Source organism: Sturnira hondurensis, unplaced genomic scaffold (genome assembly GCF_014824575.4).
Source record: "Sturnira hondurensis isolate 20B ecotype Veracruz unplaced genomic scaffold, ASM1482457v3 Scaffold0001721, whole genome shotgun sequence".
Classification (NCBI taxonomy): domain Eukaryota; kingdom Metazoa; phylum Chordata; class Mammalia; order Chiroptera; family Phyllostomidae; genus Sturnira; species Sturnira hondurensis.
Window position 1 is genome coordinate 1,056,045 of NW_028074352.1, and position 13,345 is coordinate 1,069,389.

At 37.1% G+C, this 13,345-nt stretch overlaps 1 protein-coding gene across 5 annotated transcripts in view; it reads left to right on the forward strand.

The window, feature by feature from the left end:
* The first annotated feature begins 3,334 nt into the window (after nt 1-3,334).
* MAPK10 (mitogen-activated protein kinase 10) overlaps nt 3,335-13,345 on the forward strand; it is a 335,415-nt gene continuing 325,404 nt past the window's right edge. For 2 of the 5 annotated variants that reach the window (XM_037030705.1, XM_037030733.1), the window contains exon 1: nt 3,336-3,758. In XM_037030705.1, the coding sequence (XP_036886600.1) occupies nt 3,729-3,758 (30 nt within the window). In that variant the 5' untranslated portion in view covers nt 3,336-3,728. Of the gene's footprint in view, nt 3,759-8,942; nt 9,058-13,345 lie in introns of all 5 variants that reach the window. The other 3 variants (XM_037030724.1, XM_037030714.1, XM_037030706.1) reach the window with 3 other exon arrangements.

Genomic DNA, 13,345 nt, shown 5'->3' on the forward strand with positions numbered 1-13,345 from the left:
CACTGATACTATTGATAGAATTTGGGTCATACTTCTAGATTAAATACAGTTCTATTTGAAAACATTTTGAAAAGAATCTGAAGTAGATAAAGTTTAAATATGTAATATCATTAACAGAGGTTACCTGCTTTAACATTGGATAAAACTTAGCATTTCATAATAATATTTGAGATAAGAAGTTTTCATAGCTGGTAAAAAGAATTATATGATCACAGATAATTATAATTAGCAATAACTGTTTACTAATCACTACCATGTATAAGAAGATATGGTAGGTTGCCAGAAAAAGACACTCAGGGAAGATGGTGAGAGATAAATAGAATTAAGTCACAGTCAAATTTAAGGTCAGATATTATATGCTCATAAGATAAGAACAATACAAAATACATTATGATAAATACCAAATGGAAGGAAGGAGACACTTCTGTAGGAGTTTATATGGTAAGTGGAACCACAAAAGAACAAAATGCAATGATGTAAAAAGATATCTATTCTTTTTTGATTAAAAAATCTGTATTTTTGGAAGCAGAGGCTCTAAAACATGTTGTGTTGGATTGAGAAATGGCAAAAGAGACTTACATTCAAATCATCTTTTTGAACGTCTTGAGTAAAGAATTATGGTTTTATCCAATAAGGGATGGGATCTATTTTGGTGTTGATTTTTTAAAAATTAGCTTGTACTAAATAATCCAATTTTAGGGATTAATTTTTGAATACTATAAATAATGAACTCTGAAGACCATTTTAATCATTAAAACATTACTGAAATAAGTTGAGAGTTAAATCCTTAAATTGTAAAATCCACCCCAAAATCTATGAACAATCTATGAACAATCTATGAACAATCTATGAACAATTGGCATCTATCATTTTAATAACTTGTACCATCAAGAATTAACACATAAATTAAAGCAAAAAAAGATTTGTTTTAATTTATTTATATTTGCTGCTTTTGAATTGCTGAATTGTATTCCATTATATGAATATACCATAATTTACCTATTCTCCTGTTGATATACTTTGAGTTGTTTCCAGTCTGTATTGTTTATAAACAAAACTAGCACAAGCTTTTATGTAAAACTTTTTTTTATGGGCATAGGGCTCCATTCTTTTGATTGACTATGAATAGAATCATTTAATCACTCTGTGGGTGTATGTTTATTATTAAAAAAATGCTGCCAAACATTTCTCAGGGTAGTTTTACTGTTTTATACTCCCATCATTAATGCAGGAGAGTTCTTTTTTCTCCATGGCTTAGCTGAAATTAAGTATTGTTAATCTTTTTAATTTTAACTGTTTTTGTGGGTGTGAAATGACATTTGTTGCAGTTCTAATTTGCATTTCTCTGATGACCAATGATGTTGAATACTTTTTTATGAACCTATTGAGCATTTATAAATCTTCTTTTGTCAAGTGCCTGCTTAAGACTTTTGCCAATTAAACAAAATTGTTTTTATTTCTGGGTTGTAGGATATTTTTATTTAACCCAAAATTGGTGTATATCAAGAGTATTTTCAGATACGTTTATGTTAAATATCTTTCTTTTAGTCTGTGGCTTGTTTATTCATTTTCTTAATGGTGACTTCAGATAAGTAGAAGCTTTTAATTTCGATTAAGTCTTTTTTTTCCTGGGGTGATGAGTACTTTGAGTCCCAAGAAATCTTTGCCTACTCCAAGATCAGAAGACTATTTTTCCTTCTAAAAGATACATTTTTTTCTAGTTGTTTTATAGATTTTTAGCTTTTATGTTTCAGTGCATAATTTTCTTGAATTAATTTTTATCTTTGTAATATGAGGTAAGAGTTTAAAGTTCTTGTTCTCCTCACTGATATCCAGTTACTGGGAACTTACCTTTAATATCCAAACTTAGAATATAATAACTTAAAAGTCTGAATGCCAATTACATTGCATTATAAAGTTATTTGGCAAATTAGTATGCATTTTTGGTCAAGACACAGTTATCTTGTAGGTACACCAATTGCCAAAACTAAAAGTTAATGATCATCTGATTCTTGTTGATTGTTAGAGTAAGCAACATCAAAAAATCTGTTCAATGGACTAAAAAGACAAACTTATGCAAGACTTTTCTTTTTCTAGATTGCTTCCTGAATAAAATAACTACAGCAGCAACAACCATCACCACAAAGCCTGATGTGGTGTCATGTGGGGTGTCATGGTGTCATGTTTTATGATGTGGTTCAGTGTGTGCAATCACCACTTCCTTATCTCTGTCGCATGTTATGTCTTTTTTGTGAACATGTGGAAGAAGTTCCTAATTCTGTATGTAAAATAGTTCCAAAACATAACATGCAATAGTATAAAGCTTAGCGCCACTTGGTTGTTTAAGGAAAAAAAGATTTTTGTTAGAATAGTTAAAGAAGTCCAAGTGTTTCTCAAGTTAGGTCAAATAGGTATTGAAAATTTTCCTTATAAATAAATATTTTAAAATGTTAAAAGAAATTGGTAATTTTTTCAGTAGTGAAAGTAGTCAACTGCTCTCATTCAAAAATATTATTATTGTTAATAATATTATTAATCAACATTATTATTGATTATTATTTAGATGTTAAAACTAAATGGAGGCTTAAAAATATATTCTAGTAGTCAAAGGCAGGACAAATTACTTAACTAAAATGAGATATTTGCCCTAACTAGTAATAACAGAATTTGTATCAGTTTTCCACAGAATTGCCTGCAATTTTTTTCAAAAAACAGCCAGCCCTGATTTGTTAACTCAAATTATCTGTATTTTGCTTCCGCATTCAAATTGCAGTCTAAGAATAAGTTTTTGAGTTTGATCTAGTGGGTATTTGTTTAGGACTTTTATTAAAAACAAGAGAAACAGGAAAGGAATAGTGCTGTGCAAACGCTCTGTCGGGTTCCGGCAGGACTTTAACACTCACATCCCCTCTGAGGTTATTAGCATCTTTGTTTGCTTTGACGTTTACAGATACTATATGTCTCTCTTTGTGCTTGTTGTTTGCAAAAAGCTGAGCTAGTGGAAAAGAAGAGATGGACTGTATTTCCAATGGTGTCTTGCACTGCGGGCATTTGTTCCTCAGTGTGGCTGTGTACAGCGCCAGGGCTGCATGGAGCCGGTTGTTTCTCCGGATTTGTGTAGATGGGCTGTCGGATGTCGTAGTTGCTGCTAGTGGCTGCCAACAAACCCTATTCCTTTCCATTTTGCCTAGTCCTCGTTTTACCGGAAAACACAGTAGCTGTAGCCACACATAGACTTTTCCCTTTCCCCCTCTTACCCCTCCCTAGACCTCTCTGGGCTTTGACGTCACGTGTGCTCCTTTAAGTTGCCATAGCAACCCCATTCCCCAAGCCCTCTGTCCGTCTCTGGTAGGTTCCACAATGGTACAGGCAGCATCACGCTGCACAATGGTTTCCAGGCAGTGAAAGAGGGTGATTCAGCAAGCCCCTCTTCTTCTTCTTCTTTTTAAAAACCTTCCCTTCTGTTTTTATTTTTATGGGGGTGGGTGTTGCTTGTTATATGCTTACCATTTTCTTTTCTTTTTTCATTTTTACAATTTCCCTTTTTTCTCCTCACCCCTCAATTCCTAGGGGCTTGAGTGACTTTAAGATTGGGTTTTCTCGGAAACCACTTGTCCATAATTAATTTTAAACAATTTTCCCACCTCCAAAGAATCTGTTCTTGATAACAGTTTGGGATGTGGTTAATGAAAAACAAATAGAGAGGATTTCTGGGCAAACACTGCTGGATGAGGATCGTAGTTCTGAAGCACGGAATGGTAGGTGGCTCTTTGCTCATTCTGGGTTCTAACCTGATTTTTGGAGGGTGTGGTGTTGTCTATTAATTGCTCCTGGTAGGGTGGGAGAACCAGGATGGGAGCAGGGTAAAGATGAAGTGGAAAGCAGGTTAATGAAGTGAACTACCTCTGATGCAAGAAACTACCAGCCTCTCCTTCTGTGCAGAGCATCTCTCCCCTGACGTGGGAGTATTGGAACATTTCTGTTTGGTGTGAGGGTTGGCAGAGGGTGGGAGGGAGGTTTCTTATTGTGACCAGGGATTTTTAGACCTGTGCAGAGCTACAGAAGGGAAAACAGAAACGGAGACAGAGGAGAGAGAGAGAGAAAGAGAGAGAGAGAGAGGGAGAGAGAATGAACAGCTGTGCTTGTTAGAAGTGCTGGCCTCAGTCCCATAACCAAAAAATGCTATGGATTGCCTAAAACATTAAAAATCATGTCTTCAATATGCATTCATATTTATTTCTGAGAGGTATAACTTAAATAAATATTTTGGGACATACTTACATGTTTTAGCTGAGAATGCTATTTATACATTTTAGTTGCAAAACTAATGGCATTACTCTTGCAGACACACTAGACTAAATTTGGACTGGGGAGAGGAACAGAGAACAGGGATCAGCTTAGAGATAAGAGGAAACATTGGCACTGCAGTCATAGAGGTAAGGGGTCCCTTTAAGAAAGTGATCTAGTCACAGCAGGCAGCTTTTTTTTTTTTTTTTTTAAAATGGCATGGTTCCCAGGTATTCTGTGCTGGGACTGTGTTCCCTAGAAATGTCAGAGCTTCTTTTGGGGGGTGAAAGATATATCATCAGAAATGAGCATGACAATGTATTTATCAGAATTTATATGTGCTTGCAGCAAAATAAATGTGATCTATTGGAAAATCTTCAAGTTAATCAAGATTAGAGATATTTCTAGAAAATTGTAGATGTACACACATATATTTATTCCATATCCCCATATCTGCTTTGAAATCTAAGGACTGAGTCTCTGCTTCAACCCCTTTAAAGACAGAACTTCCTGGGATATTGCAGTTCAGCCACAGTAAGAGAATGGCTTGTCCCAAGGCAGGAAGCTCTGAAGCAATCACAAGGTTGTTTACACGGCTGTCTTTGCTGCAGAGCCTGAGAGGGTCTCCACAGCAGCCCTGTCCGCTGCTGGTCTGTTTATGATAACTTTCACGAATGAACCAGAAGCAGGCAGGCTAAGTCATGTAGGACAAGCCACAGCTCAGATGGAAGGAAAATGGGTATAAGTGCATCAGGCATTGCCAGCCCAAGGTCTGATTTCTCTATCTATAGACTGCTCGATGTTGGGCCTTGGGAGATCTCACAGAATGCTGATCAATGAGCTAAAAATGGTTGCGGGAATGGCCATTTCTTGCAGGGAGGTTTCTGTACATTTTATGCCTTAGGTGAGCACATATATTGTAAATATAGATACGGATGCTCATGAATGAGCTCACGAGCTTCTTACTCCACTTTGGAACCCGTGGATTTTTGGGTTGTCTAGTTTGGATGTAGCAGTTTTGCTGCCTCTGGTATGTATTTCCTTCTCTACCCTGATGTCACTCTTACAATAGAAAGAGTCCTGGATTAGCTTATTGTACCACATAGAGCAAACTGGATTTTCTCATCCCCACAACGGAACTAGAAAATCAGATGACAAAGGTAATATGACCTTAGAAATTAAAGAGTCTTCATGCTTCCTCATTTGCACATCACTTCCTCCTGTTGTTTCAAAGTATATTTAATTTGACAGGCTCCTGGTGTTACAAAATCATCACAGTTTTGGTAAAAAGATTCTTGATGATGAGGCAGTGAGAAATTATATGTAGAGTAGAAAAATCAGCTGCCTCCAGCTTCCTGCCTGTCTGCCCCAGAGCAGCATCTGGTGCTGGGAGGAGTGTGTTTGCCATGCTGGACCGGTGTTTATGCACAGATCCCAGAGGGACGAGTGTGTTTTTGCTATCATTGTCTGGTATGTCTGCAGCTATTAGTATTTAATAGTTTCAGAGACAGTGGTTAATATTTTCCAAGGTTAGAATGAGCTGAGAATTGATCATGGATGCTATGCTATAAAACATGTAAATTTTTAAATTACAGAAAAATTTTAAGGGTTTTTCTTGTTAGTATATCCTATAGGAAAATTACAAGGAAAAGGAATCTGCCAAAGCTAAGTAATGTGAACAAGCCTCCCATGTTTAAGGTAAAGCCTCTTTTAATTAAAGGTTTTTTTTTAAAAGTAAGTTTTACTGTGGCTTTATGTAAATGAGTCTGTTTGGATGTAATCTTAGTGAAAAAGTATTTTGATACTAATGATAAAAGACAAAGACTAACTGGGGGTTTTCTTGTTTGTTAGACACGGAGGCAGATGCTTGCCTTTCCTGCTCTAGTTCTGGCTTCAGGTGACATTTATAGCTAAAAGACTGCATGGAATTGGTGCGTTCAAATTGAATGATTGCTCAGTTGCTTATGAGAATAATGGACTCAAAGCAAGAGAGAATTCCTTCAATTAGAATAATAGAAAACAAATTGACATTTAAATTTTTTTCTCCATTGCCCCTACTCTATTTCCTCTACAGTCTCTCTTAATTTTTCCATTGGACATTGCAACACTTATGCAAAAACAGGCAAAAAGTGTCCAGTGATGACAAGAGAGGAGTGCAATGTTGTATTTGCTGCAGCCTGAGTGTTTCTTTCTTACCACACATGGATGTCTTACAACTTCTGAGGACCACGGACTTGTAGTTGCGTCTATAGACTATTGGGGGTGATGCTTATTGGTAAAGGTGAAGAGGGTCCATTTGTTTCTTTCACATACTAGATATATTTATTGTATTACATAAATCTGAGTTGACACATGGTTGCTGATACAAAAAAAGATCATGCTGCATATTGATTGTTTGAAAGAGAAAATATAATTTAGAATTGGAGCTTGGATTTCCAGAAATTTACCTATCTGTTCATAATTTCATTACAAAGTGGTAAAATTTTCTTTTTAGGTTTAATTTATTTTCAGTGAGAAGGGAAGGGAGGGGAAAGAAAGGGAGAGAAACATCAAATGGTTGCCTCTCACATGCCCCCACTGGGGACCTGGCCCGAAACTCAGGCTTGTGCCCTGACAAGGAATTGAACCAGTGACCTTTCAGTTTGCAAGCCGATGCTCAATCCACTAAGCCACATCAGCCAGGGCTAAAGTTGTACAGTTTTGAATGAAGATTTTTCAGCTTGACTACATTGTGTCCTTATGGAAAAAATCAAGGCAAATAAGGGGAAGTGAAAAATCTGTCTGCTGTATGTTTTAGGTACTAATCCTCCCCACCCATCTTTATTTAATGGAGGAGGGCTTTATTTCTTATTGTGAATCTTGGTGGGAACTCTAATTGGATACCACAGATGATACTAAAAAATCTTTAAATAGAGATATTTTGGTTTGACAAGTGTACCTCAATTTTATATTTATTTTTGGTAAAGCATTTTTTATGTTGAATTGATGTTTTGGATTCCTAACAAGCCACTATGGCCTTCCTTACTGTTCTTATCCCTGGAGACTATGAGATGTAAAACCTGTGGGCTCCTGGGAATGGAAAGTAGAGTTTTGAGTAGAAAAAGAAATGACCGAAGGTTCATTAGAAGCATTCCTAGCCCACAGTTGCCCTGACACCAGCTGTGTTGTACAGGTATGAAAGGAAGTTCTCCTATAGGGTGACTAGGCATTTGCAGAGTGTCCTGCACAGTGGTCAACAGGATTTTTGCTACGTTGTGTGTGTGTGCTTGCTAGAAAGCAGGGGGGCAAAAACCCAGCAGTGACATAAAAGTACTAGAAATTCGTTTTAGTGGCTTGTCTTTATAGAAGTAAAACTGCCTCCTGGTTTTCAGACATCCTGGGTGCTTCATGTACTTCCTGAAAATGTTTCTTAAAGTGATTATCCCCTTCTCACACGTTGAAAATAGGATTTAAAAGCGATGACAGTGAAGGAAAGCTCCTAAGTTTGTTTATTTGATAATGTTTATTCAGTGTCTGTGCCATCCCTGTCACAGCCCTTATTACACAACACAATAATTACCTATTTCTGTGTTTCCTGTATAACCTACTAAATTATAATCTGTCTGTTTGGCAAACGGCCTGGGCACAGTAAATGTCCCTTGAATGAATGTCTCCCATACCCACAGTTTTCTGTTAAGGGCAATATGGGTGGCAGAGTTTGTGAAACTGTAATATAGCTTCTGACATTTGGGAGGTTATACTCATTTAAGGAGGTGAGGCTAAATACCAAAGATGGTATGTGACGATATAGTTTCTGATTTGATGATAAGTGTAATAGGAATTCAGAGGAGAAGGAAATTCAGCTCCTCTGATTGGTGGTGGGCGACACTGGGGCCACTTTGGGATGGTCCGGGGGCAGGAAGGGGTAGGGGAGGAATTCCCAGAGTCTCTTGGAAGCCCCTGGCCAAGAAAGGGACTCGTACCTGGGGCAGAGCGGAAACTTGTTTTGGGTGTGGTGACCGTATTTTCCACACTAGAAAGCAAAACTTATGTTTGATGATGGGTCGAACAATGGAAACTGGTGCAGTCCTGGAGAATCTGGTCCGGTGTTGAAAAGTAACAGGAAGAGATTGAAGTTACAAACCTACTTTTGATTATGATTAGATTATGGAAGAACTACGTTTGTAGGTCAACTTTTCTGCTTCAGACCAACTTTAGTTTTATTTTATTTCACTTAAGTGGTTTTCAAACTTTCCTCAGTCTTTGAGCAGTAACCAAGTAACCCACTGTTCCAATGAAATCTTACATGAAAAGTAGAATATGCAAATGTGCAACAGTGGAGCTGTCCCCCCTGAAGCTTAGCAGGATGGCTTGTATCAGAAAACCCAAGTCCGTGTCACAAAACTAAATATCGCATCACCCAAAATAGTAATACTAATTGGGATCCTGTTCAGATTTTAAAATATCAGCTACTCTGGTGTTAGTAAACTGAAGTTTTTGTGCTTGTGATAACTGCACAGAGAGAACTATTGCAAGATGTTTTATTCCTCCCTGCCCCCTACTCCACATCACCCAGCACCAATTTTCTTCTCAATTGTTTGGTTTTTTTCAATGCAGGTGAAAATTCCATTTAAGTGTTAAAATCAACCCTGCCCATGTTTTTGCTTTGATTTTAGGCTAGTATGAGAAACACCAATGGCAGGATCATCTCCGATCTTCATTATGGCAACTCATGCAAGAAGCTGTTGAATTAGATCCATTTCCTATAGATGAGAACCTATACAAGCAGTGGTGAGTTGTGAATTTGAAAATGTCCCTTAGCAGGAAATGTGGTCTATAGGAACAATTTAAAAAAATATATTGCACATGATTTATTGCATATGATCCGAAGAAATACTTCTCTATATAATGTCACTAAAGAAGTGAAAATCAGTAGGACAGAATGTTTAGCTGATGGTGTGTGCTATTAATACCCCAGATAGCAGCATGAGCTCTTGAGGTGCGTGAGTGCATTGCATAACAGCACGATGCTATCACCCTAGATGCTAACAGCCGATGTAAGATGACTTCAATGAACAATTTCTTGAGGTTGAGTAACAGTTGGGTAACAGGGTTATTCAGTGGTTTTATTATTTGTGATGTAATTCTATATTTACCAGTTCATCCCCACTAGTAAAGAATTGGTTCTGAGCTAAATTATAATGCTCGATAGCTTTCACATATATACATATTCTCACATATATAACAGTTATATCTTTAGAAATAAGGGAAGAGAAATCACATCCCAGTTCTATAAAACTCAATTTATGTACATTTTAGCCTACAAATCTTTTTGCTTGATAAAAACAATGTTAAAAATAGACCCAGTTGCCCTGCTAGTTGGACTAATTTTTAAAAATACTATAAAAATACCAGCATACATAGGCAAAATATAGTTTTTAATCACATACTTGATGTTTCACAGTTACCAAAGTCAGTAAGCAATAGATTCCAGCAGAGATGAACCAGTTATCTGTCAAATTACATCTTTGGGAGATAAGAGTAGGATGGTGGTACTCGTAAGACTCCAGAGGAAGCTGTTTTCAGCTAGTGATCCATAGCTTTCTTTCATTTGCTTAGTGGCTTATATGACTCTGGGTAGGTAGAGTATTTTCACAGAAAATAGTCACTATTCTGTGCTTAATCAACATGTATTAAATTGCCAACAGTAAGCCATTTTCAGTCTAAAATTATATGGCTGAACTTAATATTTGAGTTATGTATTATTCCTATTAATGTAGAAAACATATTATATTGTCTCATCTTTTACATTTATTCATTGTGCATGCATTTATTGAGAATCTGTGATGTAGATATCATCCTTAGCTCTTGGGCTAGGTGACAGAGACTGTACCTGCCTTAACGAAACTTTCGGTCTAAAGGTGTAGCACAATAAAATATGCCATTAAAAGAGAGATGTACTCTAAACAGTGTGGTACTTAGAGTGCTCTTAATGGGCAGACATAGGGTGGTACAAGAAGTGGAATGGAAGAGAGTCTAATACAGATGGAAATTTGTCAAGGAAGGCGTATTGGAGGAAGTGATATTTTGGCTGAATGTTAAGGACAATAAGAGGTTAGACAGAGGAGGGGGAGCAGTGGGGGCATTTTTCAAAGGTCCACAGGCTTGAGAGAGCATGATGGTTTTGGGGGGGCACTAGGTATCATTTACTCTGCTGGGACATAAATAGGAGTGGTGAAAAGGAAGAGGGATACAGGGCATATATGATAAAGGATTTCTTAGGAGAAGCTAAGGAGTTTGGATTTCATTCTAAAATGAAGAACTTTTGAAAGATTTTAAGAAGGTAATTGACCTGATCACATTAATTTTTTTAATCATGAAAGGTCATGCACATAGAACAATGAAAAAAATACAGTTTAAGGAATAATTATAAAGCAGATATTATACAACCATCATTACTCTTAATAGACTCCCAAGTAAGCCTTTGTGTGTTTTTTTAAGACCACATGCTTTTCTTTCCTGACTAGGGGTAACCATTAACCGCTGCACTGCCTTTTGCCATACTTGTTTGCTTTCCTTTGTAGATTTTCCATATTGTAATCATATAACATATATTCTTAATCACATTATCTTGCTAAACATTATACAGTTCATTATTTATTTTTTTACATTTTAATAAATTTTATTGATTATGCTATTATAGTTGACCAATTTTTTTCTCCCCTTTATTCCTCTCTGCCCTCTGCACTCCCTCCCACAATCCTTCCCTACCTTACTTCATGTCCATGAGTTGTACATATAAGTTGTTTGGCTTCTACATTTCCTATACTATTCTTAACCTCCCTCTGTCTATTCTTCTACCTACCATTTATGCTACTTACTCTCTGTTCCTTTTCTCCCTCTCTACCCCTCCCACTCCCCTGCTGATAACCCTCCATGTGATCTCCATTTTTGTGATTCGGTTCCTGTTCTACTTGTTTGCTTAGTTAGTTTTTGTTTTTGTTTTAGGTTTGGTTGTTAATAACTGTGAGGTTTTTGTTATTTTATTGTTCATATTTTTTGTCTTCTTTTTCTTAGATAAGTCCTTTTAACATTTCATATAATAAGCTCTTGGTGATGAAGAACTCCATTAACTTGACCTTATCTGGAAAGCACTTTATCTGCCCTTCCATTTTAAATGAAAGCTTTGCTGGACAGAGCAATCTTGGATATCGGTCCTTGCCTTTCATGACTTGGAATACTTCTTTCCTGCCCCTTCTTGCCTACAACATTTCTTTTGAGAAATCAGCTGACAGTCTTATGGGAACTCCTTTGTAAGTAACTGTCTCCTTTTCTCTTGCTGCTTTTAGGATTCTCTCCTTATCTTTAATCTTGGCTAATGATTCTCTCCTTATCTTTAATCATAATTACGATGTGCCTTGGTGCATTCCTCCTTGGGTCCAAGTTCTTTGGGACTCTCTGAGCTTCCTGGACTTCCTGGAGTCTCTTTGCTTTGCCAGATTAGGGAAGTTCTCCTTCATTATTCAAATTAGTTTTCAATTTGTTGCTCTTCCTCTTCTCCTTTTGGTACCCCTGTGATTCATATGGAGGGACATTTAAAGGTTCCTAAGCTTCTCCTCCTTTTTTTCTGAATTCTTGTTTCTTCATTCTGTTCTGGTTAAATGTTTTCTTCTTCCTTCTGGTCCACACCATTGATATGAGTCCCAGTTTTCTTCCTGTCACTGTTGGTTCCCTGGACATTTTGAATTATTTCACTTTGCATAGCCTTCACTTTTTCCACTATTTTGTGACCATACTCAACCAATTCTGTGAGCATCCTGATTACCAGTGTTTTGAACTGTGCATCAGATAGGTTGGCTATCTCTTCATTGCTTAGATGTATTTTTCCTAGAACTTTGATCTGTTCTATCATTTGGGTAATATTTTTTTCTGTCCAGGCATGCCTGTTACGTAGTAAGGGGTGGAGCCTTAGATATTTGCCAGGGTGGGACAACCCACTTGGCTGCACTGTGATGCTGTCTTTTGGGAAGGGGCCTGAGAGGGAACAATGCCGCTTGCTCAGCTCTTGGCCATCTTTCAGTCACTTCCTCTGCTTTCCACAAGCAAATGTGGCATTTTTGGTGCTGATTTTTGCACCAGAATCATTCTAGGACCTGGTGCATTCTAGGTGAGTGTCTTTGTGTACATTCTAGGACACTGTGGGTCTCTCCAGTGAATTCTCCTGTGAGGCTGGGAGTTTCTCTTGTCACCTCTACTCCCAGTCAGAGGTTTTGAGGCTTTATTTCCCCACAATGGAGTCCTGGGTTGTGTGGCCTGTGTTGCTCCCCAGTTGTTCCTCCAGGTTTACCCAAATGCAGATGTGGGATCACCCCTTTGCCACCTGCCACCTCACACAGTCCACCAGCTGTCACCTTGTTGTGAGTACTCTTCACCCTGGCTGCCAATCTCTGCCCCTCTCACTGGTCTGAACAAATGTTTCTTCAACTCCTTGGTTGTCACACTTCCATACAGTTCAATTTTCTGACAGTTATGGTTATTTTTTGTTTTTACATTTGCTTTGTTTTTCTTTTGGTTGTGCAAGGAGGCAGTGTGTATCTACCTACACCTCCATCTTGGACATAAGTCTAGTGTACAATTCTTCTTATGTGTTGATGCATGAAGTTTATTCATGTAAATTGTTGTATTCTGTTTCATGAATATGCCAAATTTATTTATTTATTTATTTAGTGTTAATGGACATTTGGATTGTTTGAATATCACTTACGCTAACATATATTACCTGAGTTATATATATTTATTTAATAAACATATATAAAATAGTTATTAGGTATTATATATATATATATATATATATAATTGCTTGTAGATTTTAGTATGCATGTATAGGAGCTTCTCTTGATAAGTGTAATAGAAATGAACTGAATTTTGGGGTATGTGAACATTTTATTTTTCTAAATAATGCTAAAATATTTTTTTCCAGTTGGTTACATCAGCAACGTATGAAATGTCCATGTTCTCATCAACACTCAAAAGATAGGGGGGAGGGCGAGAATAGTGGGGGAAATATAGAATCTAAAGA